Source organism: Sphaerodactylus townsendi, linkage group LG03 (assembly GCF_021028975.2).
Source record: "Sphaerodactylus townsendi isolate TG3544 linkage group LG03, MPM_Stown_v2.3, whole genome shotgun sequence".
NCBI lineage: Eukaryota > Metazoa > Chordata > Lepidosauria > Squamata > Sphaerodactylidae > Sphaerodactylus > Sphaerodactylus townsendi.
In genome coordinates this window covers 17,730,045-17,752,247 of record NC_059427.1, presented here as the reverse complement: position 1 = coordinate 17,752,247, position 22,203 = coordinate 17,730,045, and the positions used below count along the sequence as shown (strand labels likewise).

At 49.4% G+C, this 22,203-nt stretch overlaps 1 protein-coding gene across 1 annotated transcript in view; it reads left to right on the top strand.

The window, feature by feature from the left end:
* The window catches only part of GABBR1 (gamma-aminobutyric acid type B receptor subunit 1), a 208,170-nt gene that overhangs the window by 142,327 nt on the left and 43,640 nt on the right, over positions 1–22,203 (top strand). Inside the window, 3 exon segments of the mRNA XM_048487278.1 lie at positions 345–377; positions 18,795–18,955; positions 21,899–21,914. Coding sequence (XP_048343235.1) covers positions 345–377; positions 18,795–18,955; positions 21,899–21,914 — 210 coding nt within the window.

Here is a 22,203-nt window from a genome sequence, read left to right as displayed (position 1 = left end):
AAAAATAGCTCCCAAGAAAGAATCAATATAACATGTATTCTCAGCCTATCCCATAACAGTTTTCCAGAACCAATTGAAATTACCTTTTGCTGATGAATCAACTAAACTTCCGTTTGAGTAATCCAGCAACTAAACCAATTAAGCTTGTAGCTCTATACTTTTTTTAATCAACATTTAGTGGCTGTGGGCTGATTAAACTGCGAGGTGTTCAAGGGAGGGCTGCAATCTGGATTATTTAATCTGACATACAAAAGCAGTGACAGTGCTCTGTTTGGGAAATGAAGGAAGTACCCTGATTTTTCTTAGAGGTTTGATTGCTCTCTCTCTCTTTCTCCTTTCTACAGTGTGGCGTCCTTCCATTTCCAGGACTGGTTTGGGTGAGTTGTGTTCTAGTTGTTCCTCATCCCGCTCTCTCAGATCCACAAATCTCAGTTTCCTTCCTCCTGCTTGTCGAGCTTGTCTTGCGTACTTCCCTCCAGTTTGAGTCTGACGTACGAGCCCCCCTTCCCAGTTCTGCTCAACAGATCCAGCTAATCTTAAGGGACACCGTCGGCGGAGGGTGGCCTTGACCCCTGTATGAAAAGGATCCAGACCCCAGGGGAACAGTTAAGACTCCTCTGACGCATGGCTCCCCTAGCTTGTCGCAGGGAGGTATATTAGCATCCTGAGAGAACACATGCAGATCCACATAATCTCAGAGTGACCTACATACCCGGGCTGGGATGATATGCAGTTTGGAACGCTTCCAGAACCAAGCTTGAGCGACAGGTTGGTGCAGCAGCAGGCGCAACAGGCAGGCCGTGACCACAGGGTGCCTTTGTGTTGCTTCTCCTGCTGTGGGGCCAAAATCAGCCAGAGGCCCTCTTGCCCCAGGCAAAGCTGAGACTGGTTGCTGGTTACTTGCATAGGAAAGCAAGGTTGATTAAAGAACTGTGACATATCTAATCCTCTGCTGGGTAATAATTAAGCCATCAAATCGAAATAAATTCACATCTCCCCCCGGACACCAACGTATGCCTTTTTGAGATAGCGACTGAAATGTAAGATAACTCATAGAAACAGCTGATTCAAATAATTAGACTCTTCCAATTGCATGTCAGATTACAGGAGTTCCCCGATGGGAAAATATATATATATATATCTTGCACATGCAAAAGCTGAGAAAAGGCTAAGCAAATTATTATTTCCCTGGCAAGCTTATTTTCTGTATATTGGTTATGAAGGGTGTTATTAAATCATAGAATCATAGAGTTGGAAAAAGCCAGACAGGCCATGCAGTTCAACCTCCTGCTCAATGCAGGATCAGCCTAAAGCATCCCGGACAAATGTTTGTCTACCGCTGCTTGAAGACGGCCAGTGAGAGGGAACTCACCACCTCCTCAGGTAGCCAATTCCACTGTTCAATAACTCTCACTTTATTTTTTTCCATAATATCCAGACAGTAACTTTCTGTCTGTAATTTAAACACATTTTGGCAAGTCCTATCCTCTGCTGCCCACAGGAACCGCTCAGTGGTGGGATCCAAAAATTTTAGTAACAGGTTCCCATGGTGGTAGGATTCAAACAGTGGCGTAGCGGCAATGGGGATAGGTGGGGTATGACAGGGGCAGGGCCGGGCATTCCAGGGGCGGGGCACTAATAATTTCTCTGTTACTGTAAAAAGCTCTTACTGTAAAAAAAAAGTTCCTAATTTCCAGCTGGTATCTTTCTGTCCATAATTTAAACTCATCATAGCAAGTCCTATCGTCTACTGCCAACAGAAACAACTACTTCTCCTCTAATTGATTGCCTGTCAAATACTTAATACTTTCAAATACTTAATTTTGTTTCTAGAAATCAAAAGAAGGATACTTTCCTTAAACAAGGAACTTTACCATATTTCTAAAACATGTTTTTAAAACAGCCCAACAGGGAGAATTATCCCGTTTTCTACCTTCGCTAACCAGCCACATAGGAAACAACAGGACTTTATGCTTGGTCCACATACTATCTTAACCCTAGTCTGGCAAGTAACAGAGCGGACTGTGGAAAGAAGGGGAAGGTTAGGAATATAGTCCCACCCAGGAACAAGTTGTGCCTGCACTTCTATCCATAGAGTTTCAGACAGTTCATGACTGGAATGAAGATTATCAGACCTATGTGGGATCACTGGGGATTTGTCTATGTTTGAAGATGCAGACAGGGATGTGAGCTGAATGTGCTTGGTCCACATACTATCTTGGTCCACATACTAGGGTACTTCTGACTTCATACAACACAAAAGGGGATGGATGAAAGGCTTAAGCAAACCATGACCTTTCAGACTTCCCCTCCCTCAATCCTCACAGGGAGCTTTGCAAACTTTTTTTTGTTTTTAGGGGAATTTTGGTCCTCCCTCACTGCAATCTTCATAAGAGCCATTTCTCTATACAGTGAGTGCAGCGCCAGACTGTGGTCAAAATGGTAACCTGTCCCTCTCTTTTAGCGTGACCTACTTAGTCGAGCTGGTGTGCAGGCAAAGTGGGGAAGGGAGAATCGTCTACTGCCCTGAGCTACTTGGATGAAGGAAGGGATAAAAATGAACTAGATGCTTTCTACAAAGCATTGCAAAAAAAATTAATAATCCCTACTTAAAGTTCACCCTTCAGCTATTGCCATACTACTGATCCTGAATGGAAGAATCTTCTCGATAGTTCCTGTGCCATCTCTGTAACTTAGCATTAGTGTACAGATGTTAGGACTCCTGAAATAATATGTAAGAGAAGGGTTTGCAGTGCTTAGGTGGTGGCAAACCTTTGGCACTCCAGATATTATGGACTGCAATTCCCATCAGCCCCTGCCAATTGGCCATGCTGGCAGGGGCTGATGGGAATTGTAGTCCATAACATCTGGAGTGCCAAAGGTTCGCCACCACTTAGGAAAAGCACTGCACCAGTTTTAAGCATTATGCACAAGGGATTGACCCCAAGTCTGCTTTCTGCTTGCTGAAGGGGAAAGTACAATTTTCATTTATTCTGCTCCCCACACTTCTCAATGCTGCCCCCCCCCCCAAATATTCCTGGGGCCACTGACATAAGGGTTGGGTTCCCAGCTGCCTGCAAATGGCAGGCAATTGCCTGCTGATCCATGCCGCTGCCTGCCGACACTCGGGGGGGGGGGAGCAATCTGCGCCCCCTGTGCAATGACATCACTTCCAACTTGACATCACACCAGGAATGGCGCGCTCTAGCACTCTCCCCCAAAACTCTAGTACTTTCCCCAAAAACTCTATATACCATAGAGTTTTGGGACAAGTACTTTCCCCAAAAACTCTATATACCATAGAGTTTTGGGACAAGTGCTTGAATGCCTCCTGGGTGCAGTGCTAAAGACTTTGGATCAAGCCCGAAGTGATGTTATCATGCAGGGGGGTGCAGATTGCCACTCCACAACCTGCTTCTCTAAAGCTTCCACTGGTTGCCAGGAGAGACCTGAAAATCCTAGTAAGGTACACTAGAGGAGCATTCTAGTAAGAGATAAAATTACTTAAGGTTGCCAAGATCCAGGTGAGGCCATGAGTTCTGGAATTACAAGTAATTTCCAGAGTGCCGGTATCAGTTTGCCTAGAGGAAATGGCAACTTTGGAGGATGGATTCTGTGACATCACTTCCTCACTGAGCCGTCTCCTCAAACTCAGCTCTCCCAAGGTGCCACCCTTACGTCTCCAGGAATTTCCCAAACCAGAATTGGCAAACCTGTGCTATAGCCCGTATGCTATGGATGTACACTTCATGTATCTGATGAAGGGAGCTCTGACTTGTGAAGGTTTTTGCTGAAAGGAAGGATCTAAATCGGTGTGCTGTGATTTTCTACGCTGTCTGCATGTTGAAACATAGACAAATCCCCAGTGATCCCACATAGGTCTGATAATCTTCATTCCAGTCATGAACTGTCTGAAACTCTATGGATGGAAGTGCAGGCACAACTTGTTCCTGGGTGGGACTATATTCCTAACCTTCCCCTTCTTTCCACAGTCCGCTCTGTTACTTGCCAGACTATTCTGGCTAAGAAAAGTCTTATAAAAATTAGGACCAAACTTGTCATTTTCCCTCCCCCTAAAAGTTCGTTATGACCTGATTTTTGAGTATGGAATATTCCATCTTGTCTTCACAAAGTCCCTTCACTATCATCTCCTCAGAGGACTTCTCAAGGCAGAAATTCTGTGGTGTTAGCAGACCTGAGACCCTGCTGAGAGAACCCCAACAGCCTAGGAAAAGAGAGGCTTGGTTTTAAATCCCCATTCAGCCATGAAAGCTCGCTAAATAACTGTCACTCTCTTGAACAGCCAAACTAGATGTGACAGCATCCTCATGACTGCCACAAGGACGCTGTCGCCATTTTAAAGTGATTTTAAAACGACACGTAGCATGTCAGTCTTGTTCCTCCTTGTTCCTCCTCTCACGTAGTGAAATGGCTGCACACCAACAACATCTCCTCAGTTCGCAGTTAGGATTGGGCCCTTGCAGCATTTTAAAATGGCTTTTAAATGGTGATGGTGACTTTGGGGCGGCTACAGAGACACCGCCATGTCTAATTTTGCTCTCAGCCTCGGCCACCTCACAGTATTGTCAAAATGAGAGAGCCGTGTATTCTCCCTTAAACTCCTTGAAGGAAGCCTGGGATTAAAATGTAAAAGATTCTGTCACCGGAACAGAGGTCGGCTCCTGTTTGAACACCCGGGAGCTTTGAGCAGCGAGTTCGCCACCACGTCTATTTTTGGAGTGGCGGAGCTTGGTTCCGAAATATGAAAAGCAGCAGTCAAGAGTAATCCTCAACATGTGTACAACTTGATCAAAACAGCGAGCCCTTCAGGCTTCTAGGGTCAGAGGGTGGAGCTTAGGGGTCAGGAACTGTGGTATCCGTGCAGACTTTGAGGGGAGGCACCTCTTTCTAACTTATATTTAGCTCTCTTGTAAGCTTCTGCCCCCCTCCTGTTTTTAAAAGTATGTTTGTATTAAAAAAGCGAACAATCTCTTTTTTTTTAAAAAAAAGCCATAATTCATGCTGTAAAGGGCCTAAGCCAGTGATGGCGAACCTTTTCGAGACCGAGTGCCCAAATTGCAACCCAAGCCCCACTTATTTATCGCAAAGTGCCAACCCGGCAATTTAACCTCAATGCTGAGGTTTTAGTTTAGAAAAAAACGCTCTCTCTTCCTCCGCCCCACCCGCTCGAGCAGGGGCCAGCCTGCTCTAGCCTCCAGCAAGTCCCGTGCGCACCGCTCTGTGCCTCTCTAGCATCTCTGCCTCCTAGCCCCTCGGGCAAAGGGCAGCCACCCGTGAGCTACTGAGGCAACTGGGCTGGAGCCTGCTAGCCGAATCCTCCTCTGCTCACTCATGGTTCGCGCATCGATAAAGTGCAAAGTCGGTGCGGCCCAGGCCAGCTTAGATATGTGTGTGTGTGCGGGGTGATTTTCCGCCCCCCACATGATGAACTCTGTGTGCTCGTGCCCACAGAGAGGGCTCCGAGTGCCACCTCTGGCACTCGTGCCATAGGTTCGCCATCACTGGCCTAAGCCATTCTTTCTCCCTTCCTTGCTTATCCACTAAAGTTTCAGCAACAGCCAGCTCCTGTTGTACCCTGGAAGAATTGTATCTTCCCTCCTTCCCTCCATGTGCCATTCGTGCCTCTTACCTGTTGCTTTTCAAGGGCAGCGTCCCTTCTTCAGAATGTGGGGCACACCTGCCCAGAATTCTTGATCACTAGCACTTCTGGTGCAGCATCGCTGGTGTGGTCACAGTTGCCTTCAGGTCCCATTTGCATGCGCGCTCAGTCTGGAGCTCGTCGCGCGGATATTATCACCTTGTTGTGTTCTTTCCCTCTGGATCATAATTTTTGGTGCTGTCAAGTGAGAGATGAGCTCCTCCCTCAGCGCACATGTTGCCCGTGCTGGAACTTCTGCGGTCTGGATCTCTGATGTACTGTTTGTGCCTTCTCCTCTGCTGCTGGGAATCGGGAAGCTACGAAAAACTGTACTCCCTCTGGCTGTGAGTCATCTCCTTTGGAGTGGCCTTGAGGAGTCTGGATATTTTATTGTCCAACACCAACTTGTCAAAAAGCTGTAGCAAATCTCTATGCAGGGGGACCTGAACCGCAAGTCCTCGCTCTCCACTCTCCTAGACATGAGAAAAGAAACGTTGTCATTTCCTCCAAACGACGAACTTTGCCTGTCTTCTCCAGGATCCTATTAGACCAGGGCTCTTTGTGTTGGGGTAATTTGTTCCCCTTCAGCCTTGTTGCTTCCTGATGTCAATTTAAAAATGTCCCGAGGCGCTTAAATCTTAGATCGGAGACTTTGTCTGCAAGATCACAACTAGGCTACATTATATTTAGGTGTGTAGGTCTGGGTGTATTATGCACAAGTTCAGGGAAGAAAAAAAGCACAGAACATGGCAGCGCGCGCAGAATTCTCATGTGCCTTTTTACATGTAAGTTTCTAGCATTTATGACTATGAAAGCTGCCCTTGAAGTCATACCTGATGAAATGGCCATTCGGTTGTGTGGTACTTTGATGCCAGAAGAGATTTGAGCAGATAGTTTGATAGTTTGATAGCAGATAGATTGGTGTTTGAAATATGCTGCCACAGAAAGTGGTGATGGCCACTAACCTGGATAGCTTTAAAGGGGGCTTGGACAGATTGATGGAGAAGTCAATCTATGGCTACCCATCTTGATCCTCCTTGATCTGAGATTGCAAATACCTTAGCAGACCTGGTGCTCGGGAGCAGCAGCAGCAGAAGGCCATTGCTTTCACATCCTGCCTGTGAGCTCCCAAAGGCACCTGGTGGGCCACTGCGAGTAGCAGAGTGCTGGACTAGATGGACTCTGGTCTGATCCAGCAGGCTCGTTCTTATGTTCTTATAGTTGTACAAACAAACAAAAAGCTATAATTTTGAGGAAGAAAAAAAAAGTCTGGGACATCCAAGTCCCTTTTTCTCCAGCAACCCTGATGCACTGATTTTTTTTAAAAAAAGGAAGGTGACAGATGCCGTTAGCTCTTCACTACCTTGCCCAGTGGATGTAGCGAATGGCTGGATTGTTCATCATTTGTCATGACACTAAAAACACTCTCTTGGGAATCTTGCCCTAACAGGATCTCTAAAGTTCCAAGGTTCCCAAGATAGCTCTCTTCATTCACAAACATGTTGAGGACCACATGTTCCACTCTGTCCTCTGTTTTCTGATGCTATCATCTTCTTTGCGGTGGTAAATGTCAAGCCTGTAGTCGAGATTAAAAAATCCTACTAGAAGGTACGTCTGAAAAGCTATTAGATCACTTTCCTACGCGGCCATTAGTGCATCCTTTATAGAGCATTGGACGCTATATGTTGTGGATTCTAGGGATGGCTGTTGTGATCACGCCAGGCTGAGAGCTTCTTCTGATCAGTTCACAACTCTTTGCTGGCCAATCTTAGTTGTTCCAACAATCTCTCTTGAAAATCAAGGAAGCACACCTTCAGTGGCTGTTCCTTTTTTCTTCTATCCACTGCTTTTAAAATCCAGAGTTTCTCGAAACTTCCTGCCAGTGAGAACATTATTGTACAGAGAGATGTACTGCTTTTTTAGTGAATAGAGGGATGTACCGCTTTTCCTCCATTCAAGCTCACTTTAAAGCAAGCAGAAAAACAACGATAAAATATCAGGAGAAGCACAAATGCAGTAGGGTACGAAGCAGCCTGATTCATGTTAGATTCCGCTTAGAAGCTAATGGAGTGAAAGAACTTTATGTCTTTGCAAAAGCAGACCAATGAGTCAGCTTCCCTTCGCCATCTCTGGAAGCCATTTCCCAAGGATGTGGTTGCACCTATTGAAAAGGCTCCAGATGAGACTTTTAAAAATAAAAACAAATGAAAAATGGAGAGAATCAAGCTGTAATGCCTGCTGGCCAGATTTTGCGTGCGGGTTCATATAAAGCAGAAATAGTTCTTCAAGTATGTGGTTCATGAGGCCATGAAGAGGTTTAAAGGTTAATCCCAGCATTTTGAATTAAACCTAGAAGCGAATTGAAAGCCAGAACAGCTGACATGAAATCAGTTGAACATCGCTGTGCTATATCATAACAAATGAAAAGTGGGCAGTAGCTTTCTGCACCAGCTGAAGCATGTGAACTGTCTTCAATGGCAGCCCTAAATTGAGTGTGTTGCAGTAGTCAGTCCTTGAAGAGGCTGAAGCATGAATCAGCACAACAAGGCCCAATCTGACCTGCACAGGGAAGAGCCCCCAAATAAGGCATAGGTGGGAAAAGGCAGACTTGGCTTCAACTCTTATTTGTATCTCAAAACATAGTCCTGAATCTGGGAATACCCCAGGGGGCTTAACCTGATCAAACATGTAAATGATAACCTTCTCTATCCTAAATCCATCTCCTCAAAAACATCCGCGTCTCACTCTAGAGCAGGGGTCTTCAAACTATGGCCCTCCAGATGTTCATGGGCTACAATTCCCATCAGCCCCTACCAGCATGGCCAAGTGGCAGGGCTGATGGGAATTGTAGTTCATGAACATCTGGGGGGCCATAGTTTGAAGACCCCTGCTCTAGAGTCACATGCTCGTATGGGTTCAGCTGCAATGTATTCTGCCTCCTCCACTTGACCATGGCTACTAAACGTCAGTTCTGTTCTTTAATGACTTACAAGCTGAGCGTCATCCCCATATCGATGACACTCAACTCCAGAGTTCATGAATTATCTCACTCGGTGGTTTCATGTAACATTAAATGGGGACAATCTGCAGCACATTTCTGAAAAGCCGCAGTCATACTTAATTTGTATTGCACATTTCACCGTTTGTGAAGTGCTTTCAACACTTATCCCCATGATTTCACAGCAGTCAAATGAAACAGACTGGATTATCCTTGTTTTCTTGATAGCACAATGAGAGAACAGGGACTTGTCTGAAGTTACCCAGTGAGTTCATGGCAAGGGCAATGTTCTCAACAGGGATTCCTTGATCACAGTTCACACCCTGAAGAAGCAGATAAGCAGCCCCTGTTCCAGGGCTGGGGCCATGGCCCAATGGTAGAGCATCTGCTTTGCATCCAGAAGATTCCATGTTCAATCCCCAGCACCTCCAGTTAAAAAGTGATGTAAAAGACACCTCCAGAGAGCTTTTAGCAGTCAGCATGGACGTTGACAGTCCAAATGTTCACATGCTGCCATTCATGCATCTGTTACTGATATATCAGCAAGTCTCTAGTACAGTGATAGTGAACCTTTTCGAGACCGAGTGCCCAAATTACAACCCAAAACCCACTTATTTATTGCCAAGTGCCAACACGGCAATTTAACCTGAGTACTGAGGTTTTCGTTTAGAAAAAACGGTTGGCTCCGAGGCGTGCGTTACTCGGGAGTAAGCTTGGTGGTAGTCGGTGGTTTTGCTTTGAAGCAACCGTGCAACTCTTCCAACGGGTGAATCATGACCCTAGAAGGGTTTACTCATAAGCAAGGCCCATTGCCAGCAACCAGGTAAAGGATCACACTTTAGTTCTTCACATGAAAATCAGAGGGGTTTAACAGTGCTTAACAGGGTTACCTACACTGCTTCCCCAAAATTAGGTCTTAGGTTTAATGCTAATAATCGATCCCAGCAGCCCAGGCCAGCCTAGATGTGTGGGGGGGCCTGACTCTGTGCGTGCCCACAGAGAGGGCTCTGAGTGCCACCTCTGGCACCCGTGCCATAGGTTCGCCACCACTGCTCTAGCACTATAGGCCTATGATACAGATCTGAGCAACCTAGGCCGATTACGGACAGGGGAGTTTACTTCCTCTCTGCCCTGCCATGGCATCAGGTACACACCTGAAGTGTTTTTGCTTTCTGCATGGAAAGGCCAGAGCAAGAGCAGTAGGCGCATTGCAGCTTCCTTGTATGTCCTCGTATAAGGAAGTTTGCCACGCCGGGGTTCAGTTGTGAGTGTGCCGCAGGGGCCTCCTGCATCATCAGCCACAGAGATACAGGGATCCAGCAGATCCTGGAGAGTTAGCTGCATTACTGTGTGATAAAACTGGCCAGTCCAAAGCTAACAGGTTCATTCTGGAATCTGCTTTCGCGGACCAGTTCCGCCTTTCCAGCCTTGTTCTCTTACTCCGGAGCATTCGCTTGGGAAAAAGTTGATGAAAGCTGTGTGTCATGCTAGTCTTTTCTTAGTTCTCCCCGTAGTACAAAGGGTGGTCTTCAGGGTTACATTCCACTTCTTCAATAGCCTGCTGGGTTTGAGGAAGTCTCTAATTGGTCCACCCACACACAGCTACCAAGGTTCTACCACGAAGCTACAAATGAGACCCCCCTTGACTGCGTGACGAGATTTTCCCTCAACCCTCCTCTCAAAAACTATTTTTACCAGAGAAGCTCTGGAAATTTTTAAATGAAGCACAAGATTTACACTGTGCTCAACTCTTCTAAGTCGTTCACAGACCCCCAGGATCTTTTCAGGATTCCAACAGAATCAAGAGAAACCACACACAATCCTGGCTGGATTTAACCGGTTTGTTAACCACCACAGCACACTACCCTAGCAACGGCAAATGAAAAAGTAGGTTGACTTTGATGGTTCGTAGGGTCACTCTGGCAGCAGCCAGTCATTCAATTTCAGTGGCAGAGATTAGATATTCTTGGTAGCAATGGGGAAGCAGGCATTCACAGGCATGCCTAGCTTTACTCGTGCTGTGTTGGAGAACACACACTCAAATACTCACGTAGTACTTGATCTCTTGGGTGGAGAGTTTTCTCTTCTACCTTGGAGCACAGTGGGCACTTTTGCACATGCAGGATAATGCCCTTTCAAGCCACTTTCGCAATTGTTTGCAGACGGATTTTGCACAGTGAAATCCAGCTGCAAAGCCCATTGAAAGTGGATTGAAAGTGCATTATTCTGCATGTGGTCCAAATTTAATGAAAAGCTTAGCTACTCTTGCAGCGAGCAGATCAAAGTGTAGCTGTGTCCATTCTGAAACATGTCCTTTTGCACTAGATCTGGCCACCTCTGATCAAAATGAGCTTGTTTTCAACTGTATAGGTCAGTGGTGGCGAACCTATGGCACGGGTGCCAGAGGTGGCACTCAGAGCCCTCTCTGTAGGCACACATGCACAGAGTTTGTCATGTGATAATCGTGTAATTATTTCAGGGAGATTATTAGCATTAAACCTAAGACCTAGTTTTGGGGAAGCAGTGTAGGTAACCCTGTTAAGTGCTGTTAAACCCTACTGATTTTCATGGGAAGAATTAAAGCGTGATCCTTTACCTGGGAGTAAGCTCGGTTGCTGGCAATGGGGTTTGCTTCTGAGCAAACCCTCCTAGGGTTGTGATTCACCCATTCGAAGCGTTGCACGGTTGCTTCAAAGCAAAGCCACTGACTACCACCAAACTTACTCCCGAGTAACACGTGCCTTGGAGCCAACCATTTTTTCTGTACTAAAACCTCAGTATTCAGGTTAAATTGCCATGTTGACACTTTGCGATAAATAAGTGGGCTTTGGGTTGCAGTTTGGGCACTCGGTCTCGAAAAGGTTCGCCATCACTGGTATAGGTGAAGATCGGCTTAAGGATACCTGTTCCATCTTCCTCAACTATCTTTGCCCGCTTGCTCCGGGCAAGCATTCTGATCACGAATTTGGGTGGCTCCGCTCCCAAAACAATGCATGCAGAAGCAGGCCCTCATTGGCATTTCAACTAGATCATTTATCTTATCTCATGCTCCCCAATGGTGGTTCAAGTTTCTATATCGTTTTATGGGGGTAAAGGTAGTCCCCCCTGCAAGCACTGGGTCATTACTGGCCCATGGGGTTGACATCACATCATGACCGTGTTTACAGGGTTTGCCTTCCCCACTCACCTACACTTTGTCCTTAGCAAGCTGAGGATTCGTTTTACTGACCTCAGAAAAATGGAAGGCTGAGTCAGTTTTGAATCGGCTACTTGAAACCAACCTCTCTCGGGATCAAACCCAGGCTGTGAGTAGAGCTTTGGCTGCCGTTCTGCAGCTTGCCACGGGGCTCTTAGATCATACAGAGGAGACCTCAAAGAATGAACTTCTGAGCCCTGGTCAGTACGGTGACCACAAGTGAGCCAACCTCCTCTTCTGGGGTTGGCAAGGTTCCATTTCCTCTGTAGCCTCTCAGCCTCTAATTGCTCAACCAGATTCTGACCTGATTCAGAGGTTCTTGGACCCCTGAGTAGCAGGACTCACTGGTTGTACAAAGGAGCAAAATAGGTTGAATCGGGAGCCGCGCAGGGGGTCCTTATGTTCCGGCTTTCCTAAGCTGGATTCTAAATTCAACTCTACGACGAATGGTTACCATTGACAGCTACCCATTATAGGCTCCCTCAGAACTGTGTGCGTATAATTAGCTCCATTCGTCCCGTTCATTCTTTCTCTTCTCCCATTGTGCCGGCCTAGGAAGGAGCAGCGTAAAGTAGCAGATGTGCAGTTGACGCGAGACATCTAAAGGAGGTTCTTATCTCGGATCTTGGAGGCGTAGGTTCAACTAATGCGTAAAGGCACGCTCCGTGAAACTTAATGCCCGAAGTCCTCTTTTTCTCAGCCCAGCCTACCTCACAGGATTGCTGTACAGGGAAAATAAAAGAGCTTTGTGCATGCCAGGTTGACCTCCTTGGCAGGAACCACGTGGGACTAATGAATTGATAGTGCTATCCTCAGGAGAGTACACCCTTCTAAGCCAATGTGCTTAGAAGGGTACAACGCTGCCCAGAATTGCATTGTAAATAAGGAATGCTTTTCTATTGGGTACTCTAACCCTTAATGCTGTTGGGACGGGACTGTGCTGGCAAGAACAGACTCCGTCCATTTGAATCTGTTGATAAGAGGTGCTTCGTCAGAGCATGCAGGCAGCCTATCAGGAACATCCTTCCCGAGACAATAGCTCCCTGTCCCAGTCACAACGTATCCGGTGACTCAGCAAGTGGAGGGCTGTCATCCCAACCTTGTTCGCCACATCCGTCACTCCAAGCACCTGCAGTCACTGCGGTGGGTCAGATCCAGAGGTGGGATCCAGCAGGTTCTCACCAGTTCCCGAGAGTGGGTTACTAATTATTTGTGTGTGCCGAGAGGGGGTTATTAATTGGGTCCGCTTTTCCGTTAGAAATTCCATTAGGTCCAAAAACCATGAAGTCCTGTTGTTTCCTGTGTGGCTGGTTAGTGAAGGTAGAAAATGGGATAATTCTCCCTGTTGGGCTGTTTTAAAAACATGTTTTAGAAATATGGTAAAGTTCCTTGTTTAAGGAAAGTATCCTTCTTTTGATTTCTAGAAACAAAATTAAGTATTTGAAAGTATTAAGTATTTGACAGGCAGTCAATCTCGGAGGAGAAGTGAAGTTGTTTCTGTTGGCAGCAGACGATAGGACTTTGCTGGCAATGAGTTTAAATTATGGACAGAAAGATACCAGCTGGAAATTAGGAACTTTTTTTTTGCAGTAAGAGTTTTTTACAGTAACAGAGAAATTATTAATGCCCCGCCCCCGGAATGCCCGGCCACGCCCCCGTCGTGTCCTGCCCAGTCCCATTGGCGCTATGCCACTGTTTGAATCCCACCACCATGGGAACCTGTTACTAAAATTTTTGGATCCCACCACTGGTCAGATCCCTATGGAGACTTGCAAATGGACAGTGGTATTCCATGTAGCAAACAGCTATGTTCATTATGGCTGCAGCACAGATTATCTGTCATGGGGGAGGCTGTTTGCAGCAGTGGCACCCCCATTGGGAATGTCAGTGTGTCCCCAGGTCTCTAAGTTCCACATCGTAAATATGCACCAGGTCTTTCACTTTTGGCAGCAGCCTTGCCCAGGAATGAAATAATCTATTCATGTGGTAAAGCAAGAAATGGCAAGAGGCTTCAGCATCCTTTGCAGTAGGAGGCGGGCCTTCCTGTGGAAGAGACAGGAAACCACTCAGGAAGGTTTTGAGCTCCTTTCTCTCCTGCTCCATTTCTAATGCACACTTTGACTAGCTCTGAAGTCAGCGGACTGACCTTTTGTACCCCAGACCGTACTGAATCTGCCCATCCATTTCTTGACATCAGACCGCTGATGAGGTCATTCCTTCTTTCTCATGGGATAGTTGCCTGTCTGATGGGCTTCTCTGAAAGCACACCATTGGTCGTGGCACTGCATTTCCTGCTCAATTACCATCTCCATCTAGGAATGAGTAAGCACAGCCTTAGAATCATGTAGTTGGTAGAGACGTGCAGGCCATCTAGTCCAACCCCCTGGTCAATTCAGGATCAGCCCAGAGCACCCCAGAGAGCCAGTGTGGCGTAGTGGTTGAGAGCAGGTGTATTCTAATCTGGAGAACCGAGTTTGATTCCCCACTCTACCACTTGAGCTGTGGAGGTTTATCTGGTGGACCAGATTAGCTTGCATACTCCAGCATATGCCAGCTGAGTGACCTTGGGCTAGTCACAGTTCTTCGGAGCTCTCTCAGCTCCACCCACCTCATAGGATGTTTGTTGTGAGGGGGGAAGGGAAAGGAGTTTGTAAGCCCCTTTGAGTCTCCTTGCAGGAGAGAAAGGGGGGATATAAATCCAACTCTTCTTCTTCAGACATGTGTTTGTCCAGCTTAAAGACTGCTAGTAAGGACCGTTTATTGGTTTATTGACCCTTCTTTCAATAAACCAATAAATACACACGCTTCAGGGCTGTTCCTTGTGATACAATGTGAAAACCTACAGTTAACCATTTGGGAAAACTCTTGGCTTACTCCTGTGTACCCCACGACCAACACATAACTATACATCCCTCAGTACTGCAAGATGCTGAGGAATTTGTTGCCAGATGATATAGTGATGGCCACTGGCACAGACAGCTTTGAAGGGGTGTTAGACAGATTCATGAAGGACAAGTGGACAAGGACCATTGTGACTAGAGGCAACTTTAGGCAGCAAACCTTTGAGTGCCAGGCAACATCAGGAGAAGGCCTCAGCCTCTATGCTCTGTTGTTGGCCTTCCAGAGTAACTGGTTGGCCACTGTGTGAGACAGGGTGCTGGACAAGATGGATCACTGGTTTGAGCTAGGAGGACTTTTCTTACGTTTTTATGCTGCTGTCACTCATACTGTTGACTATGGAGGAGCTGCCCAATAGTTGGAGGCAGACAACAGGACCAGGAATGGAAACAGCCATAGCTGCTCCATCTCCCGCAGGGTTTTCAACCAGTCCAGATGGTGACTGGAGATCTCCCACTTTTACAACTGTTCTCCAGGCATAGAGATCAGTTCACCTGGAGCTTTGGAAGGTATACTCGATGGCAGTGGTATAATCCCGAGGAGACTCCAGATGTTAATGGATCGATAATTTGTCAGCCCCTGCCAGCATGGGCCACTCTTGGCCCTCTACTCGGTGGCAGGGGCTGATGGGAATTGTAGTTCATTAACATCTGGAGTGCCATAGGTTCGCCACCACGGCTCTATGGCATTATACCCCATTGTAGTGCCTTCCCAACCCCCATGCTCCTCGGAGACATGGGAAGGCCCAAGAGGTTGTTCAGCCTCCATCTCCTCCCTGTCCTCAGGATGCTTTGTGACTGAAGGTGTCATCACCCTTATTGAACGGTGATGGTTTGGCAAACAAGTGTGTTCTGGGTATGTGCTCGGGACCGACAGCTTAAAACTTTACCCTGCGGCTGCAAAATGGCCAGAGGCAGCTCTGTGCTCCCACCCTCCCATCCCAACACAGTCATCATTCTGTGGGCAGCGTAGCATAGTGGTTAAGAGCAGTGGACTCTAATCTGATGAACTGGGTTTGTTTCCCTGCTCTTACACATGAAGCCTGCCGGGTGACCTTGGGCTAGTTGCAGTTCTCTCGGAACTCTCTCGGCCCCCACCTACCTCACCAGGTGTCTGTTGTGGGGAGGGGAAGGCAATTGCAAGCTGCTTTGAGACTCCTTACAGGAGAGAAAAATGGGGTCTAAAAAGCAAATCTTCATCTTCTTCTGGGACACAAACATGCTTCCTCATCTTTCTAAGGAGAGGTCCTATTTATAGCTTGGAGAGAAGAAGGTTGGGGGTGGGGAACCCAAGGGGAGGGAGCTAATCCCATGCCAAGCCAAAGCCACGAGAGAGCCCAGACTCCTGGTTCCTCCAGATAAAGCTCTGGGTGAAACCCGGGGATCGAAAGGTATCCAGCAGGCAGCAGGCAGCTCCCGGGAGCCAAGATTCCAGAGTGGCTAATTTCTGCTTCCGTTCAGGTTGCTATTATGACAATTATTATTATTTTTTGGCATGCCCTTTCCTGTCCCCAAGCCTCAGCACCCCAGCAGGGAGGTGGATGCGAGTGAGAGGCTGGCGGAAAGCGCATTGATCTGCAGGGAAGCTCTTTCATTCTTGTTCCCTGTTTCCGTTCCTTTCTCAGCCACCTCCGCATGTGTCTGTGCCAGGAAAATGTCAGCAAGCAGCAGGGAGGGGAGCTGGTGACATACACCACCTCCTCCCTGTTTTCCAGAGCTGGGAAAAGAGCCGAGGACTGAAGGCTTAACTCCCAAAAAAAAAAAGCATGCACGGAAAAATGCTTCTGAACCAACTGCCTTTCTTCAGAGAGCGACCCGGGAATCTTTGCCTTTCCTGGTGCCCTCTCTGACAGACCTCAGAAACCTGGCTCCATCCTCCTCTAACTGCCCCGGGCAAACAGGGATCGAAACTAATTGACGGACCTGGCTCAGTGTCTTAGGGCTGCCCCTTTTATCTCTCTACCGCAGCAACTCTTAGAGTTTTCTGTTGAGCGACCGGGAAGCATGAAGAGCAACCCTGTGACACTGCTCCCTCTGCACTCTGCTGCTTGGAGCATGACTCATCCCCTGCCGTAGTGGTTGGGTGAAGCCCCACCATTCCACCTTCTTTTTACTGTGTTTGCCCTCTTTGCATGAGCTGTGCCTGTTGTTGCCTTCTTGTGCCAGTGCTCTCTGCCCTTCTGACGCTGCAGCCGTGCTTTCTTCTGGGTCAGAGGTGCTATCAAACGCATCCGTCTTTCTAGCCGTCAACCCTGCATGTCAGCTTGGTCTCCATTTCTTCCCCCTCCGTCCTGCCAGCACCACAAGCAACCTTCTCCCATTCGGCCTGCCTCTTTCTTCACATCACTGTTCTCCTGGCCCTTCTCCCATCGCCTCTTGTCATACTTCTTACACCTGTGCCTCTGTTTTCGGTGGATTCAGGCTTCTTCCAGATAGCTCAGGAACTACACTCCTTATCAGTTTCGTCAGCATGGCCAATTGGCCATGCTGGTAGCCATACCTTGCAGTTCCTGAACATCTGGAGGTTTCCAGGTTCCCTACCCCTGCTCCTGCACCTTCCCTGCCTCCCTTCACCTCACCTCTGGGCCTAAGTCTAGCCTCCTGTCTCTGCCAATTCTTTTCTCCTCTCATACCTCACCGTTGGCTCTTTCTCTGCTCCTCCACTGGTTTTTCTTTTCTCCATTCTCCCTGTTTCTGCCCATCTCTCCGTTTCTGTTCTTCTTCCCATTCTCGAGGGATCAGCCACCTGTCTGAGATATGCCCCTTTCTGTCTTCCATTCAGACCCACCCTTTCTCCATAAGAACAGCCCGGGTGGATTAGAACTTACTGTCCCATCCAGTTCAGCATCCCGTTTAATGCAGCGGCCAACAAGTTAGCCTCGAAGGCCAACAAATGGGACATAAAGGCCCAGGTTGTCCCCTGATGTTGTCTCCTGTCGCTGGCATTAAAAGGTTTCCCGCCTCTGAATGTGGAGGTCCTCTTTAGTCATCGATGGCCTCCTCCACCTAAACTTTACACCGTCCCTTGATTATTATCGTTACCGCTTTTAATCTCATCATGATGCCCACCAGTAGTGCATTCTACAACGCATTGAGTGAAGAAGGACATACTCTGGACCATCTAAAGCCCATCCGTGTCTCCATCTCCTCCTTTTGACCCTCTGGGTCCCTTTCCCCATTCTCCTCTCTCTCTCTCTCATTCCTTCTGTTCCCTTCATCTGTTTCCCCCCTACCTGACCTCCCATCTTCTGGCCACCACCTCTTCAGCCATGCCTGTCCTTTTCGCCCCCTGCCCTGTGCCATCTCTTCCCAGAACTCTTCTTTCTATGCTTTCCCCTTTCATTTGCCTTCCTTTCATCCCTCTTGACCAGCCTGCCTGCCTGCCTGCCTGCCTGCCTGCCTGCCTGCCTGCCTGCCTGCCTGCCTTCCTTCCTTCCTTCCTTCCTTCCTTCCTTCCTTCCTTCCTTCCTTCCTTCCTTCCTTCCTTCCTTCCTTCCTTCTGTGCCAAAGCCCCTGGCCAACTGCCCCTCCGTCCCCAGGTGCCTTCACCCCTCTGTCCTCCTCTCCCACGCTGCAACTCCAGCACTTCCCCCTCCCCGCTCCTTCCCCCGGGGTCTCTACCCATCCCCCCCCTCCCCCCCTCTGTCCCCTGGGCTCGGGGTGGTGCGGTGGGCTGGTTGCAATTCCCCGCGCGCCCTGGACGGCGCTGACATCAGCCCCCCGCCCCTCCCCCCCCCCCCCCCCCCCCCCCGCCCCCCGCCCGCCCGGCTCCGTGGCTGGCTGGCTGGCTCACTGCAGCACCGACGCCGGGCAGCGCCATGGAGGAGCCGGCTCCCCCGCGCAGTGCAGCCGTGCGCCCTGGCCGCTGCCCCCGACACCAGCAGCAGCAGCAGCAGCAGCAGCCCCAGCAGCAGCAGCGCTTCTGCCCCTGACCCCCTCCCGGCCCCGCCATGGCCCTGCCCGGCCCGCGCCCCGCCGGGGTCCCGCCGACGGCCCTGCTGGTGCTGACGGGCTGGCTCTTGCTCTCTCCTCCGCTGGGCGCAGGCAAGAAGAGGCTGCACATCGGCGCGCTCTTCCCCATGACCGGCGGCTGGCCCGGGGGCCAAGCCTGCCTGCCCGCCGCCCAGATGGCCCTCGAGGACGTCAACAGCCGCAGGGACATCCTGCCCGACTACGAGCTGCGCCTCGACCCCCGCGACAGCGAGGTGAGACCCCCACCCGCCCACACGCCCTTGGGGGGGAGGGAGGCACCAGGCTCCAGGGGCATTGCAGGAGGAGAGCTGGGGAGAGGGGATTGGGAGCTAAGAAGTGGTATTAAGCAAGCACCACCTCATACACCTGGGGGGGATTGGCTGCAGAGCTGGGTGGCCCGAGTGGGAATGTTGTTTCTGGGGGCCAGCCACAGCCAGGTGAGGGAATGACTGGTTGCTGGAATACTTTGGAGGTTGTTTGCTGAGCACCCCACTTGTCCTGGTCCCCAAAGACAATACAGGGATTCAGCGGTAGATGAGCTTCAGGAGCTCCGGCAGGGGATGGGATGGGGTTGGGGTGGTGGAGGGGTTGCACCTTTCCTCAAGGATGCTCCAGGCTTCTCTGCTCTGGCAAAGAAGGGGTGGCAAGACCTGGGGAGAGGGACTTTGGCAGGGAAGGGGAAGGAGGGGAAGGGGTCTCCCCCAGGGCAAAAGGTGAGGATCGGAACAGGGAATTGCAGCGTGTTCCGGCAAGGGTGACGCTGAGCCAACAGACGGCAAGGTGACAGGAAAGTGGAAGGGGACCCAGGAGGGGGGATTCCGCTGGAAGCGTGAACAGGGCCGGGCGGCATGAGAAGAGTTTGTTGTAAAGCGTGATCGGAAGGTGAGCTGAAAGCCTGCAGGACCATCCGAGGAGGGAGGGATTGCTGGAGTCACATAGATGCTTCCGAGCATGGACAGAGGGTCCCGGAGCGCTTTTTGGACGCTGGGATGAGCCTGTTCTCAAGAGATTGGGAGAGTGAACGTGAAAGGGCGGGGGAGGGGGTTGAGAGGTGGGATTTTGGAGAGCACTAATAAGGAGATATCCATGCATCCAAGGGGGGGGGGGGAGCGGTGTGGGGTGGGGGCTCCAAGAATTATCCACTCGGCACCACTCTGGAAGGGTCTAAGGAACGTGGGGGATGGAGGGGTGTAAGGTCTGTCAAGTCAGAGGTGCGTAAAAATTGAAGGCTGCCTCCGAGACAAAATGGCACTTTGTCAATTCTTTTGACATAGCACAACAGGCCCCAGAGTCCCTTTCCGCAGCTGATGTGGTCACAGGGCTGAGAGGTCAGGTCTCAGCCTCCAGCCTCGGAATATGACCAAGTTCTGTCAGACTAGATTCAGAAGATGAACCACATGGCGGTCATCCTGTCAATTTTTTCCCCTGCTTTCTTCTCCGTTATTGGTTTCCCTCCTTTACACTGTTGTTCTGTGCCTGCTTTGGAACTATCCCTTGCATGTTCATGCCTGCCTTTGCCCCCATAGATCCTGGTGGGTCTCCAATTCCTACCTGTTGACCCCCCATCTGAAACCCTTGGGCTAAAACTCAGCTTTTGACTCCTGGTTTTCTGATCTCCTTGAAGGCAGTCAAAGTGCAGTTCCCGGGTCTCCTTGTGGCAGGAAATCATTTTCCTTTGATGCAGGTGAACATGGGGACTCTTTGCAGTCTTTGCTCAGAAGTTACTCGCCTGCTTCCCTTTTTTTGATGGCAGATACCTGAGGATCGGTTGCATTCACACTGGGCTTCAAGAGTATTTGGGTGGGGGGCACTCCAAGAATTATCCACTTGTCACCACTCTTGAGTTTGCAGCTCAAGTTTCCCTGCACATGCCTGCCCTTCAGACCCTTGTACCGACTTTGGCAAACTGGTTCTCAAGCCCATCTTGTCATATTTCCATCCTGGCGAAAAACACGTGCTCTCCTGTTTTCTTTCTGGCTGTCCCCCATGTTCTTGCCCGAATCCGCATTTCTGCACCCTTCCATGTTCCCAGCTGTCTGTGCTGTATGCGTCTTCTTTTACCCACGTTCCTTTGCTTCCTCATCCCAGCATTCCTCTCTTGCTCAAGGTGCCAATTCCACAAAGCGCAATATGTCCCTTTTTTTCAGTGCCTGGCTTTATTCCCTTGTCCTCCGTGTCTGTTTCCACAACCGCTTCTGTTTCTTCTCCATCTCTAGTCCGACTGCCCCTCCCTAGCTTTCTTGCTGTCCCTGAATCCAGCCACCTGTCCATCAATCACAGACTCTATCTGATCTGTCAGTCTATCTGGTCAACTGTCCCTCCTCCCACACATGCGTGCACCCCTTCCTTGCCATGCCTGATCTTTTCCTCTCGCTCCCCTTCCCCCTTTTGCCACTCTGTGCTTCCCAGTCACCCCTCTATCCCGCATTCCAGGGCCCCCCTTATCATTGAAGCCCCCACTCTGGCGCTTGACAGGGTTGCGGGCAGCTGCTGATGGGGCTGCTTGCGGAAACTGATCCTCTTTCCCGGGCGATGCCCTGAATAATTCATCATCCCCTTGTGGTGGCGGCGCACAGCCAGGAGCAGTATTGGGAAGGAGGTGGGAGAGGAGAGGGTGGGGTGGGGTGGCTGGCACGTTGGTCCAGAGAGAGAGACAGCCGGGCAGGGGGTCAGTCGGAGTGTGGGGAGGCAGGGGCTATCTTCAGAGCAAAGGAGAGACATTTTAAAAAGCGTTGGGGGGGGTCTCTAGGGGGTGGAGGGTGAATTGGCACAAGCACCCTTACCCGCTGTTGGGAAAGCCAGCAGATCATCTCTTCCGTGCTTTGGGTTGCCTTCTGCCGTATCCCCCCCTCCACAGTATTAGAATGAGACTATTAACCATGAGAGCTAAGAATGGAATCTCCGTCTTTCCAGTCAGCATCTCCAATAGCAGATGTCAGGGACAAACGGGGAGGGTAATCCCCCATCATGCCCTGCTTTGGAGCTTTATGGGGCAAGGCCTCTGGCTGGCCACTCTTTGGGGAAATTGGCCCATATTAGATGAGACCTTTTGATCTTATTTGGTAGGCTGACCCACTCCGCCTTTGATGGCTGCCCCGCCTAACTGTGGGCCAGCCTTGGATGTTACGCACGCTCTTCTCTTTCTCGGGTCAGTGACCTTTTGCGTATCACCGCAGACTGTCTCTGTAGGAGGTAAGTGAAGGAGGACTCTTCCGGGCCTCTCTGGAATCAAGATCTGAGCAGTGCCATCGATTAGAACGGGGCAGGTTCACTCATAGGAGGAGGATCCATCTGAGCCAAACAGTTCCAGTCTCACTCCTCAGGTCAACTGGGGATCGGCATAGATCCCTCTTACTGATTTTTTCTTCATGGACAAGAGTCTCGGAAGGGTCGCAGTCCTTGTGGAAAAAAGAAAGCTAACCACCCAGTGTGGGCGGAAGGCACCTCACTCTAGGTCACTCCAGTTAGGTAGGTTTCCACC